This window comes from Notothenia coriiceps, unplaced genomic scaffold (genome assembly GCF_000735185.1).
Source record: "Notothenia coriiceps isolate Sejong01 unplaced genomic scaffold, NC01 NC01_scaffold00000665, whole genome shotgun sequence".
In the NCBI taxonomy this organism is placed as follows: domain Eukaryota; kingdom Metazoa; phylum Chordata; class Actinopteri; order Perciformes; family Nototheniidae; genus Notothenia; species Notothenia coriiceps.
Window position 1 is genome coordinate 230,286 of NW_011333366.1, and position 26,217 is coordinate 256,502.

Genomic DNA, 26,217 nt, shown 5'->3' on the forward strand with positions numbered 1-26,217 from the left:
CCCCCCCCACTCATCCCATGTCCTTTGTCCACCATTTCTTCCTTTTTCTGTTTGCATTTCATGCCTTAGTTACTGCCATCGCTGTCTTAAACCCCGCATCCGTAGCAACCCCCCACCATCACATCCCTCCGTCCATCCTCCCTATCCGCACTCACCAACGTAACATCCTCAATCACTCACCCCCCCCATGTAGCACCTTAAACTTCCCCCCCCCTCCTGCTTTTCTTTTGTCCCCGGATCTTTGCTGCTTGAAGAGATTAACCCCCCCACCCCTGCAGAATGGTGTCTTCCTCTCTCAGTGCGTAGTACGAAGCAACTGTACAATCAACTTTAGTTTGTTTGCCTTCTTTTATATATAATTGTATCAATGGTTGTGTACTGTGACCATATCACTGTTAATCAGCTGTTGTGTCCATAGCGGGGCCCCACCACATCCACCTGCCCCCCCACCCTTCCACCTCCTATAGCTTTCCTTTGCTTGCTGTCTTTTTGATGTAATTACCAATACCTGCCTTGTAAGAAGAGTTAATTCAGAGCTCTCTCTTCCCGTAATGTATTCACCCACTCCCTTTCAAATGGGGACTGGGGCCTAAGTGACCAACGGAGTAAAAAATATTAGGATAAAAAAAATAAAAAAGCTGCCTTATGTCTAAATCTAATTTAGCATGCCTTGTCAGTACATGCAGTGCTCACTGTTAGGTAATCTGTACTTTAAGGGCTTACCAAGCTACCAACCAGTTAGCTTTCCGTAGCCCGTTACTCAGATACAGGCTCTGCGAAATGAACTCACCTTGTGATTGGAGGAGACTGTATGTTGAGAATTGGAACCAGTGAACTATTGAACCTCTCCTTCCTTTTAGCCATGAGGCCTTAGCACTGACTATGATCATGTGGCGACAAATACACATTTCTAATTAAGCCTTTTTTTCTCCCTTTGCCTTAATGTACATCATTCCTCATACAAAGCCCCCCCCTTCCATTACTTCAGTCAGCAGACCCCAGGTGGAGGAGTAGAAGCAGAGAAAGTGCAGGAGCAAGTGGCAGACGCTGGTAGTGAAAAGGAAACCAATGAATGGAAGGTGACATGAACAGAGAACACGCTCCATATTTAATGAGGAGGGGATTGAAACTGACCTGAAACATTTGTTGAAATCGACTCGTACTGTACCAGAACATATGGATGTATAACTTTTATTTTGGTTCTTCTGATAATGTATTCCTGCTCCATACATTCCTTCACATTGTACAGTTTCTATGAAAACGCTGGCATGCTGGTGGGGTTGTATATTCTATCATGTGTTATTGCTCTTCTCGGCCAATAAAGATTTTGCTCAACTCGGCCTCCTTCACGGGTGTTGTGTCAAATAGTAGCACTGCTTTTACCCAGGAGTTATGTTTTCCTGTGTCTTTAAAGGGACATTAGGTTCAGTTTCAGTTTTTACTGAACCCGGGGCATTTGGAAAAAATTTGACACTTCTGGAAGCTCTTACAGAAAGATGCTTCAAATTGACATGCTGTGTAAGTTCTGCATTATTTCATTACAGTAATACCTGTCATACCAACATAAACATATTTTGACAGGACACACTTAAATGCCTAAAATGCTTATTTCAATGCGCTTATGATAATATCGTAGTTTGACAGAATTATTTTCAAGATAATTGTAACAAAGATGTGTCCCTGTGATACTGGTGTATCAGCATTTGGGCGGGAAAAAACAAACAAACAACAGAGCCTTAATAATGTATGCCCATACTGTATTTCATACTTAACAGTGTACGTTTGCCAAAGCAAAATAGAAATATGACTTAGAAATGTATATCGAAAGGCACAGCATCAAAATACAATTTGACATGCAAGTTTTTCTTTAAAATTGGAGTAAACATTCAAACGTTGACCCATCCGGCCTGTCTGTTGAATCCTACCAGCCGTCCGTCACAGGGTGAATACTTAGCTTAGCATAGCCGAGGGGTCGTTGCTTTCAGAAGCCTCCAGTCAAACAAAAAAGGCAAAATCACTACTGGCGTACAGTACTAAGGATAGAGCATGCATTCTCCTAAAGCTCATGAAAGATCTGATGTTTGTAACAAAACAAATTCCTTAAAAATCACTCTGAACATGACTTCCATTATTAGCACCCAAAACTCTCCGCTCGAGACTTTACATCACTGTCAGGACAGATGGCCCCTGTACATAAATATACATATTAAATATACATTCAGAGGAGCAGGGAGAAATGAGCATGCAAAATTTGGTCCACCAAAAACAGAAAGCATCGACCCGAGACTCACCCTGAGAAACAACACTGACCTCGTGGAGTTTCCCCCAAAGGACATGTAAAACTGGGGCTGGTTTTTGGCACATTTACGGTAATTTTTGTCTTATAATAGTAACCATACCCTACACCTGACTGGCTTTTTTTTCCCTCCATCCCTTCAGGGGTCAAGAAGGCTAAAACCGTGAGCTCGCACTGTGCATGGCTTTTAGGTCTCTTAATACGGATTTTACACAAAGTATCAGAGGAGCAAAGCACATTAAAATATTCCAGTTAAAAAAATACAATAAAGACGTAAAAAAAAAAGTGGATGTGAGTCCACAGGAGGTGCAGTTCAGCTTATCATACAGTAGATCTGCCAAAACAAAAAGGCCCAAAACACTAAAAACCCTGAAATCTAAAACGTTGTTCCAGTTACTGTCAATGTGCTGTGCAGGTGTTGCTGCTGCCCGCTCTTCCTGTGTCGTCTGAGTTGGGCAAAAGAAGATTCTGTAATACTTTTTATCTCCATGTTTTTAAGGGTTCATCTTGAGAGTTTGCTGATGACTCGAATGAGCGCGGCGTTCTCGTCCTTCAGCCTCTGGTTGTCCGTTCTGAGGTCCCCCAGAACCTGCAGGAACATCAACAAGCATTAGATTATATTTACCATCAAATAAAAAGGTTTACTTCATAAAGTAAAATCATTTTTATGAAATTAGACGATTAGCTTTCATGTGAGTTACTTTGATAACACTGCAGACAACTTTGCATTATCTTGGGAACCGGTTTTACAAAACAAGTACATTCACTTTGTGACGCACCCATAAACACAACTGACAAACTGACAGGTCCTGGTTGCTGCACTTGACCTGTGGCAGTGCAATAACAGACGCACGGTAGCGCCAAGTCAACTCTTCACTTTTCAGATAATCAGAACCCAAAATGAGGGAAATGCTTACTTTTAAATACAATTACACAGAATATATTTCGTTTTTAACCATATGATAATGCATATGTGGGATCGTGCATCGTGCAACACGACAATCAGATATCACTAAAAGGAGAAATGTGAATAGTGTTACAGCGGTTACAGCAGGTCTAACTTAAAACTCTCATACAGTGACCTCTAACGGCCAGTTAGGGATTTCTATAGGATATACGTATAATTGGTGTGTAGGCTAATCCATAGGTGCATTTGTACTTGTTGCTCCAAGGCAAACTACAATGGAGTTTCAGCATTTATTTTTTCTTTACGTGTCTGTATATTTAGTTTCAACCTGTTTCAGATCAAGATATTTATCAAAGACAACATCCTGTTTCAATCCATATCGACGTCTAGCCTTCCAAAAATAATATTTTCACTGCTCTACCACTAGTACATCATTATGTTGAAAAAAGCTATATATAATAAAGGAATTTGATTGAATACATTATTTAATCTGATGAATCACTTAATTCAAATTCAGAAATTAGTTTCTAGAATGTTTTATTTTATTCAAATACGATGACCGCCTCCATCTGAAAACCTCAATAGTTTTGAATTTATACAAAATGCCATTAGCATTTACTAATTACTTTGCCGTACTTAGTTCCCAGCACTTAGTACTCCCATGGAACTAAAGAGCCGATCGCGTTCACACCGATGTAGGTACCATATCTGCACGGCCTACCAGATTAGCACGGGGTCCGTTACGCTTACTAATGACGTCACGCATTGGCTGTACGGCAACCCAAGAGGACATTTTACACGGCCAAATTCCGCAAAGAATATTAAAAAATAACAATCGACAGTGAATGTATGTTAGTGGAACTGTGTCAGGAAAGTGAAGTGATAATTAAGTAATGTTATTGAAGAACTGAAATGCATAAAATTGAAAGTTAATATGTATCATATCCCTCCGAAATATGGTCGTAGACTTTACTGATGATTTAGAATTTATTGAAACTCCAGACTCAACGTAAGAGCTTGTGCCTCTTCGGGGGGTGCTAACATTTAAACATAAACTTTATTCTTTACTTTCTCCGTCTTATATGTAGAAGATATCAGATACCGTCATGTTGTTTCCATAGCAACAACAACTTCCTGTCAACAGCTCCTGTTTCACCTGCTTAATACAGGTATCATCACTGTGGTCATATCGGGGACCCGTTACAATAGTTGAGATGTGAAGGGGGTTATGTTTTTTGTCTGTGTTCTGGGTTCCTGCAGTTTTTTTAACAGACAGTACACACGTTCAGAGGATGAAGCTGTTAACGCGCTGCTACCATAAACTGGCTGTAGCCCACAAACTGAAGCAGAATGATCAAGTTATAGTAAATAATAACAAACTCCATTGTTAGAATTCCATCATTCCATATTCATAAATAAAATGAGATGCAAATAACATTTTCTTGGCTGTGGACTTGTACTCTACACAATTATGTTGAGCTCATGGTAATCTAATTCAATAAACAATAACTGCAATGAACAGATAGCATTTTCTGACTCGTAAAATGATTGGATATGGTGTAATTTGGTAAATGATTCTGTGTTGAAAAATGTATATCTTTAAAAACTGCGTTGGTGTATGATCACATTTGATTTCTAATTTTAAATAAAAGGAAATAAATTCACAGTTATTGTCAAACAGGAGTTAAATCCATTTCTCGCTTATTCAAAGAATGTATCTCACCATATTCATATTTAAATGATCGGGAAATTACGTTGTAATGATAATAAATCACCTCCCTCGTTCAGATTAATGTCGATTGTTATTTTTTAATATTCTTTGCCATGTAAAATGTCCTCTCGGGTTGCCGTACAGCCAATGCGTGACGTATTAGTAAGCGTAACGGACCCCGTGCTGATCTAGGGCCGTATTCACAAAGGATTTTAGGGCTAAAAGTAGCTCCTAACTGGCGAATTTAGGAGAAACTCCTAAGCATAATGGGCGTGTCAGTCTTAAATTTAGGACTCCTAATTTTATTCACTAAGAGCAATTCGCAAAGTATTTTAGGCGTAAAAGTAGCACCTAAGTCTGGGAGAGCTTAAAAGTCCTCGAGAGGACTCCTAACTCAGTAAGACCTATTCACAAAGAATCTGAAAATGGCTGAGAGACGAAATGTTTTGGAGACAATGGAAGACTGTGAATTGATCAAGAGATATAGGCTAAATCGAGGGTATCAAACTTGTTGTCGGAATTAGTGCGGGATCAATAACATCCCGAACTAACAGGAATAACGATTAGTCGGAAATAAAAAGTTTGGCGAACATGTTGGAGATTTGGAGGATGTTAAAACCACTTGTATCCGCGTGTGTTTGATAAGCGGGTAAATTCGTAAAAAGGAAGGATTAAGAAACACCAGAATACGTTAAACAATAAATCTTGACTCTAATGGTAAACATCAAATCACCACCAATCTCCCTAACACGAAGCACTCGCAAGTACTCCGGCTCAAGGTTTCTACCTCTGTGAGAATGTCTCAGGAACGCAAGTCAAAAACAAGAGCCCGATCTCAAATGATCGAACATTTTATACACAGAGTTTCACTTCTGAGCGAGCTAGACAGTGAGTCTTCGGCAGGTATTCCATTGGTCGTTTCCCTTCTGGGCGGGAATCGCCCGGTAGTAAGTCAGTTTTGTTGATTCCNTCATAATTAAATGATCGGGAAATTACGTTGTAATGATAATAAATCACCTCCCTCGTTCAGATTAATATCGATTGTTATTTTTTTATATTCTTTGCGGAATTTGGCCGTGTAAAATGTCCTCTTTGGTTGCCATACAGCCAATGCGTGACGTCATTAGTAAGCGTAACGGACCCCGTGTTGATCTGGTAGGCCGTGCACATCTGGTACCTACACCGGCGTTTTCTGCTTTAAAAAAGCATTTGGAAGGCGAATGTTAGTGTGTGTTATAAGTGTTTGAATCTGAGTTGTCTGGTTTAATTTGTATTGGACTCAGTCTCCAAGCAGTATGTTTTTTTAAAACAAGCAGTGTTGTTATGTTGACCACATGGAGTTGTCTCAATTGTTCCCCTACAGAGCCCCCTAGGGGACATGGAGAAGAAAAAAAAAATTATTTGAAAAAGGAAAAAAATGTTTTGCGAGATATCGCAACATTTTCGCTTAGCTGGCTAACTTCAGGGAAAACTCTGGGTTTCCGGTCTTACGACACTGGTTCTCTTTTTAGCAGGCTAGATCTCCATGGTAACTTATGCTGAGCGGCTAACCTGCCATGGAGCAGGTTAGGTTGCAGGCTAAAAGCTCAACACAGTGAAAGCACTGCCTGCTGACCAATCAGAGCTCAGTGTGCGGAGTTTAAAGCAATCAAGTCATATTACAGGAGAAAGGAAATACAGAAAAACTGCCGTTGCAGGAAAGACGGCCGGCAAAAATCACCGATTGTGTGAACGTGAACATTAATAGAATATCACCTCCCATCTTCAGAGCAATCTGACTATTATAACATTAGCGTCAAGAAAGCTTACTTAAATATCTGCAACAACATAAGTAACCGGATCAGAGTAACATTAAGTACAGTCCGCGGCATATCACATCATAATGTATCATATATTTCNAAAAGAACCCAATAAAAAGAGTTGTTAAATAATAGTGAAGTCACGTTGTAATAACAATAACTCATCTCTCTCGAGTTTTCTTTTTGAGCGTTGCCAAAAGCCACTGTGTCAAGTGTCCTACTTGGGTTGCCGTCCGGAGTTCTCCAATATGGTGGACCATCTCGCACATGCGCACTGCAGATCGGGCACTGTGAGTAAATCGCCAAAACGCCGACACCTCCTCATCACTCCACCCATGTTTTTTTTGTGTTGCCATAAGCTATTCTCTCGCTGTTGGAGCGCGGGGCTAATGCTAATGGCAGCAAATACAATGGTGGATTCACAAAACTTTTCAGGGTTTTACGGGGCGTGGTTTGCAATTCACCCAGCCAATCAGAAATTGGAACTTTTTTCTCCCCGGGAAAGTCCCACCTCTAAAAAGGGGGTAACATTTCTCATGAACTAAGTTCTCTTTTTGGGGTGAACGCAAAATCCCAGGAACTATCGGAACTAAACGGGAAAAGTACTCCGGTGTGAAAGCGCCTATTGGCTCAGCCCTAATGCCATGGACTACACTAAATTAATTCAGATTTTTTTATTTTGATGATGCTTACATGTAATGCGCTTTCACTTCATAAACTAAATGTATTTTCTTTTTGGAGACTTTCCATGTGAAAGCGGCATTACATGTGCAACTGTTCTACTCGGTGTTATGTGGAAATAGCCTTTCAAACTTAATGTGTCTATAATGAACCACGGTACCTTCAGCTCATCCTCCAGTTCCACTGCCTTCCTCTGGAGGGACAGCTTCTCCTGTGGAACAGTTTGAACATCATTTCACCAGACAACATTTCACTTCTTCTCTAAAGGACCTGCTAAAATATGTTATCACATATCATAAAGTAAATGTAAATGTAACGCATCAACAACATACACAGTTTAACTCTGGAACAGGAAATTACTGTTTTGTTTACGTTCCTTTATAGTCGAGTTGCCAGCACTTTGAACCCGGAAATGTTGAAAAGTAAGAAATGTATGGTACAGGTCCCCAGCACATAGAAACTGGCGGATGCTAACTTTCATATGTTGGGCAGTTTGCACAATTAGCATAAGTTGCGTTAGTTACCATTAAATTGCATTATAGAATATGAAGACAGTAGTTCAAAAATGACTTGGCCGATATCGACAATTTTGGAGATATTGTGGGGGTTATTGAGGATGCCGAGTCAATTTCTGACATGTTCAGGAACCAAAATGGCAGTTTTAACCAGAAAGTGTCAATATTTGTACTCTCTGTGGGCCGATTGTTGGCCACTTTCTGGTTAAAACTGCCATTTTGGATCCTGAAAAGATCAGAAATGGATTCAGAATCCTCAATAACGAAAAAAAGGCCAAGGCGGTTTTTAACTATTGTCTGCATAGGCTATGATGGTAATAATTATAATTAATGCAACTTAAGCTAATTGTGCTAATTGTCAACCATATGAAAGTTAGCATCCGGCAGTTTCTTTGTGTTGGTGACCAGTACTATACATTTATCAAATTAAACATGGAGGTACTCAACATTTATGGGTTCACAACAGGACTCTGAGCTGGCAAACAGACTGTTAGTTGTCATGGTTTTTATATATACAGTACAGGAGGTTTGTTCCTAGAGATAGAGACACAGTGAGAAAATAAATGGAGACTTACAAATTTCTCTAGTTCCAGCAGGGCCGGTCTGTCGGTGCCGCTATCTTGATTCTGCCACAGAGACACAGTGTTAAACAGCTGACCGTTCAACTATACAACCCTCATTTCTGTTGCACACTTCTCAAATACACTCACTTCTGAAAGCAGAGGGGGATACCACAAGGCCAGATCAGAGGGTTAACGAGGTATGTTTAGCCTAAAGCAAGAGTTTCCCTTACGGCTGCTGTCTTTTAACCTGGCTAAATCAACATGGCAACTTACGCTGCAGAAATAACATGATCAGAGGAATCCATTGTTAACAAATATGTTTCGATAGCTTGTCGATGAAGGGCCAAAAAGACACTCCAAAGTTAGGCTAACTTCAGGTGAAATAAGTTGGCCAATTGCCCACATTTTTACTTCTTATGTTTATATATATATATAATATTATATATATATATATATACAGTGGGGCAAAAAAGTATTTAGTCAGCCACCAATTGTGCAAGTTCTCCCACTTAAAAAGATGAGGCCTGTAATTTTCATCCTAGGTATACCTCAACAAAAGTTCATCTCAATACTTTGTTATATACCCTTTGTTGGCAATGACAGAGGTCAAACGCTTTCTGTAAGTCTTCACAAGGTTTTCACACTGTTGCTGGTATTTTGGCCCATTCCTCCATGCAGATCTCCTCTAGAGCAGTGATGTTTTGGGGCTGTTGCTGGGCAACACGGACTTTCAACTCCCTCCAAAGATTTTCTATGGGGTTGAGATCTGGAGACTGGCTAGGCCACTCCAGTGGCCTAGCCAGTCTCCAGATCTCAACCCCATAGAAAATCTTTGGAGGGAGTTGAAAGTCCGTGTTGCCCAGCAACAGCCCCAAAACATCACTGCNTCCCTCCTTCTCGGTCCCTATTCATCCATTTTTCTGGCTCATCTGTTTCTGTCTGAGCTTCTGAATGTGCACTCTGGATAACCTTCGGAGCAGCCTCCCCTCTGTTTCCTGCTCTGAGATGCACCCTATTTATTTCATTGATTTTCAAGAGGGAAAGAATGTGCAGACCAAAGACTGACTGGCTGCAGAGGGTTTAGCCAAGTGGAGCAGATAGGTTACTCCGAGAGGGAGAGAGACAGTTAGAGTCTGAACTGAAGCCATGCACTCACTGTTCAGAGCTGTTGCGCATTTGCATGTTGTACAATTTTTCTGAAGTCATGATTTGCTGAAGAAAGAAAGAGAAGTTCGACAGAAAAGCAGCATAGGATTGATTGATTTATCGCTCTCACCAAGAAACTTTTCTTTGTGACATATTTTTTAATCAAGTTTGATGTAGGAGAGAGCATAAGGTGGGAACTATTTTATGTTGCTTTTTTGTATCTTTTATTTTTGTCTTTACTCCTTTTCTTGCACTTAACTCCCATTGGGATCAAGAGTTCACAGCAATCCATTTCCTCATTACAAATAATGCCAGGGACTGCGTTGGTCGAGTGTATTAAGTTCTGTACTGGTTCCTTTTTAATACTTCACAGGGGTTTATTATACCTGGAGGGGACATTCAAGTTAATTTACGAAACACAAATTGCGACTGAATAGTAGAAATATGGAATTAACGTCAGCTGACAGGAACCTTTGCTTGCATATCTGTGGCTGGTCAACGCAGGTACTTACCAGGGCTTTACACAAGCTAACGGCTGAGTCTTAACCATGAGCCTGAGTCTTCATCATGTCTTCATCATGTCTTCACCATGAGCCTGAGTCTTCATCAAGTCTTCATCATGAGCCTGAGTCTTCACCATGTCTTCTCCATGAGCCTGAGTCTTCATCATGTCTTCATCATGAGCCTGAGTCTTCATCATGTCTTCATCATGAGGCTGAGTCTTCATCATGTCTTCATCATGAGCCTAGTCTTCATCATGTCTTCATCATGAGCCTGAGTCTTCATCATGTCTTCATCATGAGCCTGAGTCTTCATCATGTCTTCATCATGAGGCTGAGTCTTCAGCCATGAGCCTGAGTCTTCATCATGTCTTCACCATGAGCCTGAGTCTTCATCATGTCTTCATCATGAGCCTGAGTCTTCATCATGTCTTCATCATGTGCCTGAGTCTTCATCTGTCTTCATCATGAGCCTGAGTCTTCATCATGAGCCTGAGTCTTCACCATGTCTTCACCATGAGCCTGAGTCTTCATCATGTCTTCATCATGAGCCTGAGTCTTCATCACTTCTCTACCATGAGCCTTAGTCTTCATCATGAGCCTGAGTCTTCACCATGAGCCTGAGTCTTCANACCATGATAAAGAAAAACGACTTGTATTTCAATTTTGGTTTTTCAATTTGAAAACGAAAATCAAATATCCAGTCGTTTTTTGTTTTTGAATATCCATTTGTGAAAAGAAAATCCAATGACCAAAACATACACTGACCGTACTAGGTAACATTTGACAGACGTGTACTTTACTTGAGTATTTCAGTGTGTTGCTACTTCCACCCCACTACAGTTCAGAGGTAAATGGTGTACTTTTACTCCACCACATGTATTTAATACCTTTAGTTACTTCACAGATCTGGATGAATGATGTGAAATATAATCAAGTGTTAAATCAGACTTTAGTTCCACCTGGAGTAAATTCACAAGCTACCCTGCAGTATACAAAGTCATTCAAACTAGCTGCAGCTTTACCAGCTTTGAGAACACTTTCATGATCAATCAGTATAAAACATATCATATATATTATTCTGAAATGGACCAATCTGCACAATGACTACTTTTACTGTCGCTACTTTAACTAGATTTTGATGCACACACACTTACCTGTTGGAGTCTCTCCAGCTCCACCTTGTTCTGGCTGAGCAGCAGCTCCTTCTCCTGCAGTCTTGTCCTTCAGAGCCAGGTTCTCCTGCAGGACCTTTAGGTAGAGCTACACACACACACACACACACACACACACACACACACACACACACACACACACACACACACACACACACACACACACACACACACACACACACACACACACACGAGGCTCAGTCTCTGCAGTGCCCGTCTCCTCATATGAATCCATTCTCTTTTGCCGCATTACACACACACACACACACACACACACTATAAAGACCCTCTCAATCGAACTCAATCTCCTGTGGTTGAGGCATTAGTCACCGGGGAGAAAATGACTTGCATGTGAACACACACACACACACACACACACACACACACACACACACACACACACACACACACACACACACACACACACCTTGAGACTACAAAACCCTGAAGAGATAGTGATCCTTAGTGCAGAGAGGAGCAGCATGGTGGATGCTACAGTTGAGTCTGGCAGGGTTTCCTGGTAATTCCTCACTAGAGCATGTTGGTTAATCATCCTGCCCTGATGTGTCCACACCTCAGATATAATTCAGTGTCAGCCCTCAGGTATGTTTTTCAGGAATGTGTGATCTTTTCTGTAAGAAGGTCAGAAACGTACCGTTCTGTAGTCAGAGGAGGAGTCTCCTGGTAGACTCTCACTGCGGAGACAAACAAGAGATATTAATGCGCCAAAAAAATATCACAGGGCTATACATTTCCATCTTAAAATGTACCTTCATGAACTGGAAATAATACATTTCTGTTCACTACACAGTGGCAACCCAGAAGGTTCATATAGAATATAACAGTCACAGTCTTCTCCAGCGAACCGTTAAATCCATCCATAAAATAACAAAAGCCATAACATGGAAACAAATCTGGGTTTTTGTTTTTTTGCGGAAAGAAAATAGTACTAAAAAAATAATGATTCTGCTTTCTTGGCTTGTCTCTGATACAATGCAATATAAAAACAACATCAAAAAGAGATGAAGAAAATGAACGACTGAAACCATATGCAAGAGATTAAAAACAGTAACACTTACTTGGAGTTACTGTTCCAATCGTCCAAATGAGCGTCCTCCTCTTCATTCTTAAAACAAACAAAGAAAGCTCACTATCTGCACAGCACTGTACTTCCATCTGAATGAATACATACTACAAAGAAGGGCACTTCACAAATCTGTGTGTTCTTAACCACACTTTATTCATTACATTTTGGTACTAAAATTCTCTGATTGGACAGTCATTGATATGATCTGTCTCAGCTTGTTGCAGCATTGTATTTACAGAAGTTGTATTTAGTTGAAATGTTGTACCAAATTATGTATGTAGTCAACTGACAGTCAAATCAAAGAAGCACAAGTTAAAAAAAGTCAGCGGTTAAAATAATATGCAAAGCAGGAAGCTTTTGCTATTGTGCAACATAAAATAAAGTGCTCCATTTTAGAATAAAATAACACATTTTAGCTTGAATGACCATTTTTCTATTTCTTTTTAAAAACGTTTAATAGGCTCAAATAATGTTATAGTCAGGGGTGCACATCACTTTTTTGCCCTGGTTCTCAAAGGAGCACCTGGAGATGTTGCTTGGTGCTCATCCTTAAAATGAAATAAACTGTAACTTTTTAGGGGGTCTTGACTTTATTTGCCAGACACACGGCACTGAACACACATGCAGAGGTGAACACAAGACAACATTAGCACGACCAGTAATCCTAAAAGCTGTCATTACTACCCTCCTCCTGACTGTTCTCCTCTCTGTCAGACATGGTAGCTGATGATGTATGCCTACTCTTTCTCTCTGGTTGAGTCTGCGATTAGCTGCTTGCATCCACAAGTCAACAGCTGGTTTTGGGTCGAAAGTCTCTGTTGTCATCTTAGAAAAGCGGATGTAATCAAATAAGTGTATGTGAACCTAACCAATAACCTACCATAGCCAATAACAAATGAGTGTGTAACTTATTTTATTTGTGTTGTTCATTCATATCTTATTTTACCTTAACATTTATGCATTTCTTTTTATCTCTCCAGTTTTAAAGGATATTTTTGGTTACTGTCCTATAGTATACATTTGAATGATTTCAAACCTGTTTATCCCAATCATTATAAAGGAGTGCCTTGGAAATATGTGTTTACATAAATTGTGACCAAACCGTTTGAACTTAGACGAAGAGTCCTTTACCTCACTGAGTTGTAGTTATCAGCCTCTCAGTCTGACTGAAGAGGACTCTCCCTCCACATTATTGTAGAAACGTCTTCTTCTTATATCAGTTAGAGCAGCTAGCACCAGATTCTAATAAGAACAGTGCCGGTACCGGGCGGTGCGCCCTCCCTCTCTCCCACGCTCACTTTGGCTGTGAGCTGCGGGCGCCAGATAAGCCAACATCCCCCATTTTCATCACTTACAGCACCCATCGTACAGGGCAAATGAAATGTGTAACCGGGGTGAAAAGGGTGTTACATTTACTTAATTATGAATGTTGTTACATCAAGGCCGAAAATTAGGATGAGCCCCAACGGTCCAAAATGTTTTTTCCCTCCCAGAGCTGCCAGCGCAGCGCCTCCCCAGATCTGGCGCCCTAGGCGAACATCTATAACGCCAGTGCTACGGGCCGGCCCTGAGTACATATGCAACTCGCAAATATCTTTCTCTCTCTCTCTTCTCTCTCTTCTCTCAATGTTGGCACGCAAATGCGCCTTTTTTCAAATGACCCGGTGCTCTTTTTTTGGCGCATGCGCACCTGCGCACCAGTTATGTGCAGCCCTGGTTATAGTATACATGTTGAACAGCTTTGATCTTCTTTTTTCTTTCTTTCAAAAATATATATATCGTTGAGTTTATCCTGCCTGGATTTTAAATCTGGGTCTAAATGGAATTAGATATATTCTCATAAACATATGCAGCTGCTCATTGATGACCTTGGAAACATATTTAATAACCTTCATAATGGAGAAAGCTGCCTAAAAGACTAAGTGAGACATGTTCAAGATCTGCCTACTGTTCCAGAGACCAGTTGGGTTTTGTCTTACGGTGGCACTTCAAATGTCCTTTCCCCTACTTTCCACATCACTGCAAAAATGAATTGATTAGATAGTTACCTCTGCGTCTGGCAGAACGATGCCAGTGGAGCGTCTCTCCTTCCTCCCTCTCCTCCTGTCCTTCACTCCCAGACGCTTCTCCCCCTCCGCCTCCACCTGGCTCAGCGCGTCTGTATCTGAAACACATGCAGGCCCACAGAAACAAGTCAAAAATCGAACTACCAATAAATATCCAAAAGAGAATGCATATGACAAACACAACTCAAACACAGAAGGCTGGAGACTTCAGGATAACTTCAGGATTGATCCGAACAAATGCGCAGTCATCAGCAGTGGCGGAGGGTAACTAAGTACATTTACTTAAAGAGGCCCTATTGTGCTTTTTGGAGCTTTCCCTCTCCTGTAGTCTTATATAACACATCAAATAATGACACTTCAAAAAAAGATATAATAAAAGATAAAATAATATAGAATAAAAGTAAGTAAAAGTGTGCATGTTGTACAATAAGATATATACTCAAATATATACAGTGGAGTATAGGTATAAATACGATATTAAAGAGGCTCTATTGTGCTTTTCCCTTTCCCTGTAGTATCTTCTGTAGCTATGTGTGCATGTAAATGGTCTGCAAAGGCTACAATCCCTGTGTTCCCTACAGAGAGAGTTTCTCTCCCACACTCCCCTGCCTGAAACGCCGCCATTCGACTCCTTTATTTACTTCCATAAAATAGTGACATCACTATGAAACACTCACGCTTCTATTGGCTAGCGCTCCAATACATTGTACTTGATAGGCTAAGGGTCTGAACATCTCTAAGCGGCTGTCACAAAAGAGCCGACAACCAATCAGGGCAGTCTAGCCTCTGGAAGAAGCTTTAGTTTCTTTGCATTGTTCATAAGGAATATAATGCATTATCCACACATTAACTTGTACTTTAGTTGGATTTAAAAATGGCCATTCTGCTTGACAGTACTTTGAGTGTATTTTGATGCCTATACTTTTGTACTTTGAATGCAGGACTTGTAACAAAGTATTTCTACCTAAACCGTGGTATTTCTACTTTAGTTGAGTGTGAGATTTAAGTACTTCTTCCAACTCCAGTCATCAAGTATCCAAATTGTACTTTCTGTTTAACAGGAAGCTCCCTTTTCTTTGTCAGATCTCTGCAAGTTGAGTCTTGAGTTCCCCATCAGAAAAACCAAACAAGAGTGGAGTGTGGGAGGGGGCGAAAAAACACCATAAAGAGGAAGATGTACACAACCAACTACACTATGACTTTATGGTAAACCACGCCTAATGATCAACACCAGCAGCAGAAGCTCATGCGAGAAAACCTAATTTCCTATCTGGCAGGGCACTCCACCCAAAACATACATCATGGTTATATTTGGCAGTCTGCATAACAGTAAACATTTGACTGGTGCGCACCCCTTTCAGCAGGCGTGATGGTAACGATGGGGCTGACAGGCTGGATGCTGCGAGGGGGGGGCTCTTCAGCTTTAGCCACCGTCTTCTCCGCTTCCTTCAAATCTGTCAGAGTCACACCCTGAAGGCACAGAGCAGAGAACGAAATCACGCAACAGTTTCTTAGAAATGTATTCTGCCTCTCCATCGAGAAGTTAACCACAATGTGCTACACTTCAATAGAATAGATAAGGGTGTTTAGGCTTCTGGCCCAATACTCAAACTGGCTAAAGCTACTCAATACTCATTTTACATGTATGCCTTTGAACATTTGTTTGGAGTTCTGGATGAAAATGGTCCAAAGACAATAAATATAATGATTCTTTTTGGTAAAATACATATTTTTTATTTCATTGTACCTGGTGCAATGACAATAAAGGAACTATAATCTACTCTTATCTTGATTAAGGGTTTCGAAGAAATAAATTGCAAATCCAATTTCTATATGAAAAAATGACAGCCTTCGATAGCTATTTGAAGAAACAAGGGAATGAGATTAGAAGGTAGAGAAAATGGATCTGTTATATGTTATAGTAGCACATGCAGCCTTTCCACTTTCTCCTATGATATCTGTGTTTTTGTCTTGGTTTTTACTTTCCTTCCCTACCACACACTTGTAGACACAGAAGGCAGTAGGACAGTGAAGAGAAGAGATGCCTCAAAGATTATTTTGTTTGCCATGTAAACAAAAATACAACAAGAAGAAGCAGCAGCAGTACCTGTGTGGAGCGGCGAGACTGCCGCATCAGCCGTGAGCGAGCTTTCCTCTGAGACTCAGACTCCTCGTCTCTGCTTGGAGCCTGGAACCTAAACACATCAACAAATCATATGTTACATACACAGTATTAAGGCCATTTTCTACAAACAAACACTAACATGTGGCTTTCTCTTGAGGGAGATAAACATTTTAGATGTCATAATAAATGTGTTGATGTTGTTGATGCCTATGAGATTAACTATGTTAGGAAGTCACGTACTGAGGAAGCTGAATGTTCGATTGTATCAAACTTGCCACAAGGTCAGCATTTTTTTTTATAATGATGTTTAGGAAACACTCTGTCACAGAATAAAACATATGGTCTTTCCTTCCATGCCACATGAAGTTAAAGTATTCAGAACTATCAACTCTCAATATTATGAAGAATTTCTCTGACATTTATTTTGTGGGAAAGGTTACATGCAGCATCATGGGAACAATAGTCAAATCCTAAACAAGTGATGGAAAGGATATTTATAACATATGGGATTTTGACAGTTAATATAATCTATCAATGTTCAAAACATACTTCTACAATGCTCTCCTGCCACCAGACTCTGCTTGACAGAGTCAGACACACTACCAGAACCTTTTTTAACACCAACTCTGGGATGAAAAAATCAGAATAAGTCAAACAGATTGCCTAGTTCAGCAGGTTTTCCAAGGTTTAAAAACCTGCATATACATGCCAGTTTTGTTAGAAACAGAGTATTAAATAACCCTTGTCATATACCAGGCATGACATATTGTTGGATAGGGCATAAAGTAGAATTAAGTGGTATTAAATTAGGGTTCCTGTCTTGTTTCTTACTTGCGCCTGTCTGTGTTGGGGGTGTTGGGGCTCTCAGCCGCACCTTCCCTGGTCTGAGGGGTGGGTTGGACTCTAGCGGTGCGGTTAGCCTTGTCCTGCTCCTTCTCCTCATCACCTCTCTCCTCTGGTGTCTGAAAAACACAAGAAAAACACCAGAAACTTAACTGTAATGAACTGTTCCAAATCCATATGCTATGGCCCTAGGGGGGAAACGTCATTAATGTCAACGTGCTGTTCAAATGTGTCTTTTTAGATCACAGTAAGAAAAGACCAGAAGAAGTTTCTTCACATGTCTTCATCAGAAGTGTGTCTAAAACCTCAGATGAAATGATGTGTGGGAAGGCGGGAACTCTTAGATTAAATCAGTAAGTATTCAATTAGATTTACTCCTCCATTTGAAATACCTATCACTGATGTTGGTTTTAATATTGCATGTACATTAGATGTTCCACAATTTGACCTCTTCTCAGATTTCTCTGATCTCAACACTATTGAATCAAAATCCCAGTCCTTACTGCACATTTGTTTCTATTAAACTGCCATTCAAGTTTGTGGGTTTAGTTTTTGGGAGCTTTAATAACATCAATTGTTAGTATTGTTACGTTGAACCCAAACAAGCTATTTCTAATGTATATGCTATGTGGTGGAGTGTGTGAGTATCCGATATAACAGAAGAAAAGGATGATGAATATGCAATATTATGTCTTATTCAACAGTCAGACTATTACTAATTGTAGAACACAAATTAACCAAAGATCTTCAGAGAAGAGTAAAATATGTTTGCAATATCAAAGATGTTTTACTACATTTGGAAGACTTGGCAGAGAGAAACAGCTTTTTGTGTGGCATTTTGGACTTTTGATCAGTGATTTTTACCTTGTCCGCAGGGCTAACCGTGGACGTGGTCGCACTTTCTGGACTGGACACGGTGGAGCTTTCTGAAAAAGGGGAGAGAGCATATCTTTGAATCAGAATGCAAACAGATGTGTAGTAGTTCTGGTAAGACTGTCAGAAGAGCCGCTGTCTTACCGGGGCAGCTCTCTTTCTCCTCGCTCAGCTCCAGGCCCCCTGACACGCCTCTCTCTTTGGACTGGTCCTGCACATTCATCTTTTCTTTACTGCTCATCCTGCACACTGAGCTCCTAGAAAGAGGACAGAAGCTAGTTATGAGGGGCCTCAATGGATGAGATAAAGGGAGACTTGTTTAGGTCTCCCTGCGCTTATTACATGCTACTGTTTATTTTTGCCTTAATATATGTTGTTAAGGAATTTAATGTTAGCGCCTAATAGATTGGTGCATGAATGAGTCCTTAATCCAGGATATTGGTTAGCATTTACTGTTTAACGGTTCTTTCTTCTCAAAGTCAACATTTTGTTTGGTTCTAACATTTTAATTACATCAGTATAAACAGCTGCTGCTAACATCGACTTCATGAGACTGCTAAACGTCATCACGCTAAACATTAGCCACCTTTAGCCTAACGGTGGTGACCTGAAGTTACATGACCATCATGTAGTTAGTTTATAGCCTAACTTTAGCTTTTCACTTCTGTTTTGCATTTGCCAAATATGCCATTGCTTATTCACTGCACCACTCTATACCGGTCAGGGAAACCTGCCCTAAATGTACACAGGAAGGAACCCATTTAAAAAAAAAAAAAGAAGAGAAACACGTGTTATTCAGATAAGTTGCATATTGATATCTACCTCCGCCGTTTGTTTTGTGCGTTTGGAGCAGTGGAGCCTTGTTGGTTTTGCTTTTCCAATATGGACTGTGGAGAGATAGAGGGAGCTGTGAGTGATCTTTTGAATCACCTTAAGTAAATGCATGTAATACTAGGAAGGCAAACTCTTTCTCACATTTGCTTGTTTCTGTGATAACTCTTCCAAGAGCTCCTCAACGCTTTCATCAGCCACATCATATGGTGTCTGACCCTACAAAATAAAGAAACAATTGAAAACAAACATATTATGATATGTGATGTTAAATTTACAGTAAAGTACAGTTAGCTCCCCAATGAGTTGGGAGGCCCCCCCCCCCTCCCTATGAGCCCAGTGGCCGTCTGCGAGACAGCGAAACCCAGCCCGAACACACACACACACCAATCCGTGGACGCAACGTAACGGCTCCGCGGACGTAATGGCTCCACGTATTGGTCCATTTGGACCAATGGGTCCATTTGGGTATGGGCACGTCACTGTACCCAGGAAGAAAAAGAGAAATCTCCAACGAGGCGTTCTGGGGCAGCATAGACAGGTCTTTTCTGTGTTCGAGCTTTTTCTCGCTACATGGTGTACTTTGAGGGTTTCATAACCTTCATAACACACAAGAGGAAGGGTAATAACCGGAAAAGCATGACATGGGACCTTTAAAGATCTCCTATCATGCTATTTTTAGGCATATATTATGGGTCTCAGATATATAAAACACATGTCTATGATGTGTTTTGGTCAAAATACCAAACAGATCAGGCATCCCTCATACCCCTCTATTTCAGCCCTGTTAGAGAAGTGCTGATTCTTGGTCAGTAGCTGCTGGCCCCGCCCCCTTTTGACCACGGCAAGGCAAGCTGTGAGCTGCAGAGGGGCTGCACTGATCAGATACAGCTTAATGCTGCCGTAATTAAATGCCATATCATGTTCCAAACCACATCAAGGATTATTTCGGAAACAGTATGGAGTTCAAATGCTTTTTCTCTTGCGGGTTTACCACAAGGTGAGTTCATTTTTTTATTTCCTGCTTTTTTATACATACTCTCTCCAGTTCAGCGTTAGCTCTAAGTGTTAGCGATGCTTGCTAATGTAAACAAAGACCATATTACGTCCAAAACACGTCGCACATTGTTTCTGATAGCAACGTTATAAGGGCCGTGGGTGTAAAGCCAGCCCACATTTCCGATATTACGTCATATCGGCAGCAAATCTGGATAAGCTCCGTTGTAGCCCCGTTTTTAGAGATTTGGGTACGGGGGAAAAGAGAGAGGGTTTTGTTTTCTGAAACTTTGTTCCCTGACACACCAGGGACACATATTTATGTATAAAAGACATCACAGGGGCATTTAGCATGATAGGAGACCTTTAATGTCAAAGAAAATAATATCAAATTCTACTATCTTTTGAGCCTCACCGCGTTGCTGCGGGCCTCCATATTGCACAGCTGCTCAGCCAGAATGCGACAGGCCTCCCCCTGACCCCAGTGTGCCGCCGCATGGAGAGGCGTCCAGCCGTCCAAATCCTTCGCTGACACGTCAAGCTCACACTGACACAGAATCCTGGACAACATAACAGCAAGGTTATAACAAAACTGTATAACAAAAGAGTCTTCCTGAAAGAAAATATAACAATAAAATATTCATAAATCAATTATTAAAATAATGTCTTACTTGAGGGCCTCTTGGTAGCCTTTGGCAGCCGCCACATGCAGCGGGGTAGCCCCGGTTTTGGGGTGTCGAACATCAGCAGGGAGGCCCTCAGTCAGCCAGGTCCGGGCATCCGCCATGATCTGCTCTTCCTCCAGACGCTTGGCTGCATCCAAGTCCACACCTGGACACCAATAGACAATATAAAATAAACGCCTCCCTTGTTTTATAATTTTAATAAGATTTGATTGGGCTTTATTGGCATGAATGTTACAGGTAACAATGACAATACTCCCGCCTCACTCACCCAGTCTCACAGTGTAACTCTGAAGTAGGGACTCAGTGGCCTCGTCCAGCGCGATGTCCATAGGAACGTCCCCGTCACAGTTCACAGCAGAGAGGGACGCACCTCGCTGCAAAAGAAAACTGACAAAACAATCCTAGTTAGATCTACACACAACAAAAATATTATTAATAGACAAACCTAAGCCTATCACATATTTTAACAAAATACATTATTCACGTAATAAATGACTGTAGGAAAAAAAGTGAAACAATTGTTAAATTATCTGAGCAGTTTGTGTGCCAGGCCAGCCCACTCATGCTTTAGCTGACTTGTTATCCTGCCAAACAGGACAACAATGTTAGTATTGTTAAATGCACAAATGCTCTGGCACCCACGCTGCATTCTGACGTCCCTGAAGTACCAACGAGTACTGTATTATACAGCTGCTTCTGCTAACTAGAGAGATATACTACACACTCTGCAATGTCAGGGTAGCTGCAAGAGGCGGCAACATGCAGCGGTGTCCACCCCTCACTGTCAACCTGGTTCACGTCGGCACCGTGCTCCAAAAGGAAGGACACGATGTCCATGCTGCCATCTATGCAGGACTGTGAGGCAGAGAGGAGAATAAAGATAAATGTAAGCATTCATTCGCAGCTTCACCAATATTGTTTAATTAACCCTTGGAAGGAAAAAAACTTACCTGGTGGAGTGCCGTGATTCCATCGGCATTGGAACAGTTGATAATTTCGAACACTTCCTCCCCGTTTGTAATTTTGGTTTCTTTGGCCTCCATCAGCATCACCTCGGCCTCCTCCGTGTCTCCGCTGGCACAGGCAGCCAGGAACTCCGCAGCCCTGTCAAACCTCACCCTTTTCCTAAAGACAGAGGAAACAGCTGGTCAGGTTGTTGAAGATTTAAAGATTTGAAGGCTTTATTGTCATGTGCACAATAGCTTGGTTTTGGCATGAAAAGAAAAATCAACAATTCTCTATCAACAATGCAACATACAATATACTATGAACGTGCAAGAAGAAATAGAAATAAGAAGAGGTTTAAGTGTTTTAACGGGTCGAAGGACCCTTTTGAAATTGGAAGAATTGTTACTATTTATATTATTATTTCTACAATGCATTGCAGATTTGAGGGTGCCACCTGGAACAGAGCCCCTATATAACTTTATTTTAGGTATACTGTAAATCCAACAGGCATTTTTTTATTTATATTATATATATCTAACAAACATGCCTTGTAGCACCAGTGTGTTTTATAAAGGGGAGAGACAAAACAATAAACACATTACAACACAGTTACAATAGACTTGTTTGACGAGTTAAAGGGATGGTTTGGGTTTATAAAGTGGGGTTGTATGAGGCACTAACTCACAAACTTAGTCTATTACTTACAATAGATAGTGGTAGGTGTCTTAATGGTATTATTGACATTCAACAAAGTCACAAATTACCAAAAAATTAACTATTCATACACCAGCAACTCCTGCTTTATGCAAGCTAAAATAACTGACTTTTATCAAATAAGTCTGGTAGCTCTGAAGAGGGCATTTATAATGGTTTTAATTGAAAAAGGGCTGTTTGACAGCAAGATAAATGGTGAAAATATTCTGAATACGGAATACACTAAAACTGATGCAGTGTTTCCCACAGAATTTGATTCTATTTGTGGGGGCACCGCACCCACCGCACCCCCCCGGCAAGAAAAGCCAAAGGCTTCTTAACCTATTCGGGTGGTCCAACCCCCCCTCAAATAAGATAATACATGCGATTTCATGGCTACTGTAGACAACGATCTTGTTGCTCTGTGTTGCGTTGTTAATGAGTGAAACAGGATCTGTGGGGTTTATTCTCCCAAAAATATAATTTACAATTCAGGCATTTAGCAGACGCCTTATTCCAAAGCGACTTACAATGACCAATTACAGGGACATTCTCCCTGGAGTAACCGAGGGCTAAGTGCCTTACTCAAGGGCACACTAGTAGTGGTGTTCCAGGCAGGATTTGAACTCGCAACCTTCCGATCATCAGCCCACCTCAGTATCCATTAGACCAGGGGTTTCCAAACTTTTCAGCCCGCGACCCCCAAAATAACAGTGCCAGAGACTGGCGACCCCCTCTCGACAGAGGGGGGGTATCCAAACTAGTGAATTAATTTTTGTTTTTCGCACTCTCGCGGGAGTGTCATTATTGTCTCACTACTATCACTACTACTATTACTACTCCTATTTTGTATTGGTTAAGTGGTCCTTGGTATGAAAAAGTTTGAGAAACACCCCGCTAGTGGATTGTCAAAGGGGGAGCCTCGTTGCGGGGAAATTATACAGATGGCTAGTCCGCCCCTGAAGATGTCTATGCAAACGTTATTATTAATAATAATTTTTTTTTTAATTATAAAAAAAATTAATCAATTTCTTTTTATAATTTTTTTTTTTTAATTTTCCATTTTGTAATCATTTCGCGACCCCCACTTTGGGAACCCCTTCATTAGACTACCAAAAAGAAGAAGAAAAAAGAAAAAATTTATATATATTTTTTTTTTATGAGATCCATTTGTTGGCGGACCGATATTTAATTGTGGTGGCCCGCCACAAATAAATCAATTTATGGGAAACACTGTGATGTTTTCTTTTGTGGCTAAAATCTGTCTTGCTGCTGCCCCTGTCCACAGCAGTACATTCTCTAAATATCTCTTTAAAAGAGGTTTCTTAACAGGATAAGGCTGACAATGTTCTCTTGAATCTCATGAAAAGAGCCAACAATTCCATGTTCCATCTCTTACTATTTTCACAAATCCTTATCCTGTTTGTGTAACTCATCCCCAAGGACATTTGGTTCTAACTTCCCACTGAAGACTTACATTTTGAACAGTGTGTCATAAGGTCAAATGTCATTATTGAAAAAGGACAAGATGACTTTCTAAAGTAGCTGGGCACTTTTTGCAACCAAACTACTCAAACAGGATGAGAATGATTGAAAACTGTGGGTTTGGGGTTCTCATGACTATTTAAGGCAGCAGGAAGGTATATGTGGAATCGACTTAAAATAAACTACAATGGAAATGTTACGAGTACTTAAGGAATATGTCATCCAGGCCAACAGCGTGGCTCACTGATGTGTTTTAAATAGTTTTTGGGTGACAATGGAAGTCTATGTAAAGACACAAACAAGACCATGCCTTAAATACACAGACAACACTTGGTGTATGATCAGTTAATGGGTGGCTAGGGTCTTTTTGTGGTACTTGTTGACAAGAGAAAACACAGATTAACACAAGATTTAAACATTGTCTCTTTTAATCCATATCTTATTTGTTTTTTTAACACAAATGTCCCTTTGAGTGTCTTTCAGTTAGTCTTAGCTACGGCAATTGATGTCATCAGAAATGTGACTTACCTATTCATAATGTTGCACTAATCGAACAAATAATGCCAGTGAGGTATGTTTCAGCTCAGAAAGATATAGGCACTTTCCCACTGGTTATGGCTGTCCAGGGGTTTAAAGTAACTAAGTACAATTACTAAAGTACAATTTTGAGATACTCGACTAGTACTTTACTTGAATATATTTATTTGTGGCTACTTTGTACTTCTACCCCACTCCAATTCAGAGATAAATAATGTAATTTTACTTACTTATTTATTTAATACCTTTAGTTACTTCACGGATTTGGATGAATGATGTGAAATATAATCAAGTGTTAAATCAGACTTTAGTTCCACCTGGAGTAAATTCATAAGCTACCCTGCAGTATACAAAGTCATTCAAACTAGCTGCACCTTTACCAGCTTTGAGAACACTTTAATGCATCAATAATTATATTCAAAACATTTACTATATATTATAATAAAATGGTCCAATCTGCATAATGAGTACTTTCACTTTTGGTAATTTATGTATGTTTGGCTGATAACACTTTTGTACTTTTACCGAAGTAACATTTACAATGCAGGAATTTTAATTGAAATAGAGTATTCCTACACTGCAGTATTTCTCCTTTTACTTAAGTACAAGAAACGAGTACTTCTTCCACCTCTGTGGCTTTCCCATAAGCCATAATATGAGTGTGAACAGTGAGTTAGCAACACAGTGCTGGAAAATCAGACCCTCATCGGGACTGACTGTATGACACTGTTCTTGCACGCTAGCTAGCTGGCTAGCCAACCAACACAAACACTACAAACTGTGGCCTCAAAAAAAGCCAGACCACTGACAGTTTTATGAAAAACAGGACATTATTGTGTTATTTCAACGTAAAACGTTTTCCAGCAGCAGGTAGCCTAATATAATGTACATAAGCCATGTATGTTATGTTGTTTTGTCTACCCCCTGTCCAAGCCCACGCACAACATTCCGCCTTTAGCATATATTCAGATGTTGAGCTAAGCTAGCTGGCTGCTAGATGGATGCTAGCTGTTATTGTAAAGCTGTTTGGCAGGAGACGTTTCCTCACCGTCTTTTGAACTGGGGACTGGTTTCATCTCTGCCTCCACACACTGGCGGCTCCCTTGGCGGCTCGCTGGGCTCGGCCTCCGAGTCCACTGCTCCGTGCCACCTTCGCCTCGGCACGTCCGACGCTTTGTTGGTGCAGGAGCTGGCCCAGCGCTTCAGCTGCTCCCGCCGCTTGCTCCTCGCCGAGTCCCCCATTATTTATCCGAGGAGGACAATGTTTTTAAAAATAAAACATTTGCTAACAGGGAACGACACACCCTCCATGTGTACACTTTCACTTCCTGGTTCTTACTCTCTGGATGTGGAGGAAGGAAGCCTCGGCTCGTGCTCGTGGGGGTCGGGAGCGCGCAAAGCTGCTGATCAGGCCTGTATGCCTGACGTCACCACCTCTGTCCTGCAGTAGAGTAGACCCCAGAGGGGAAACCAACTAAAACAGCTCCGTGCCTTGGCACTGTGCACATACAGTTAACACTGAACTTCCTGTTATTGTGCTTCTTGTGGAATTGTGGTCACTTGTAGATTACAATAATATCCAAACTAAAGGAAAGAGAGCAACCAAAACAAACTGATAACAAGGCAAGGCAAAGCAAGTTCATATAGCACATTTCAGCAACACTTATTTTCAAAGTGCTCTAAACAAAAGATCAGATGCATCAAGACAATGCCCAGAGAAACACACTAAAGGACATTGAACAAAGAGCAAAGCA

At 40.7% G+C, this 26,217-nt stretch overlaps 1 protein-coding gene across 1 annotated transcript; it reads right to left on the reverse strand.

Annotated features, from left to right (window-relative positions):
- Positions 1-588: 588 nt before the first annotated feature.
- On the reverse strand, positions 589-25,846 carry ppp1r12c (protein phosphatase 1, regulatory subunit 12C). Its single transcript, XM_010783746.1, is given in 21 exon segments — positions 589-2,885; positions 7,555-7,605; positions 8,485-8,535; positions 11,276-11,335; positions 11,337-11,381; positions 11,949-11,988; positions 12,373-12,419; positions 14,429-14,544; positions 15,799-15,916; positions 16,554-16,641; positions 17,403-17,533; positions 18,279-18,340; positions 18,432-18,544; positions 19,110-19,174; positions 19,263-19,337; positions 20,530-20,674; positions 20,786-20,945; positions 21,069-21,187; positions 21,525-21,655; positions 21,751-21,925; positions 25,512-25,846. Coding segments are annotated over 21 exon segments (2,073 nt in total). The 5' UTR covers positions 25,706-25,846; the 3' UTR covers positions 589-2,798.
- Positions 25,847-26,217: the final 371 nt, after the last annotated feature.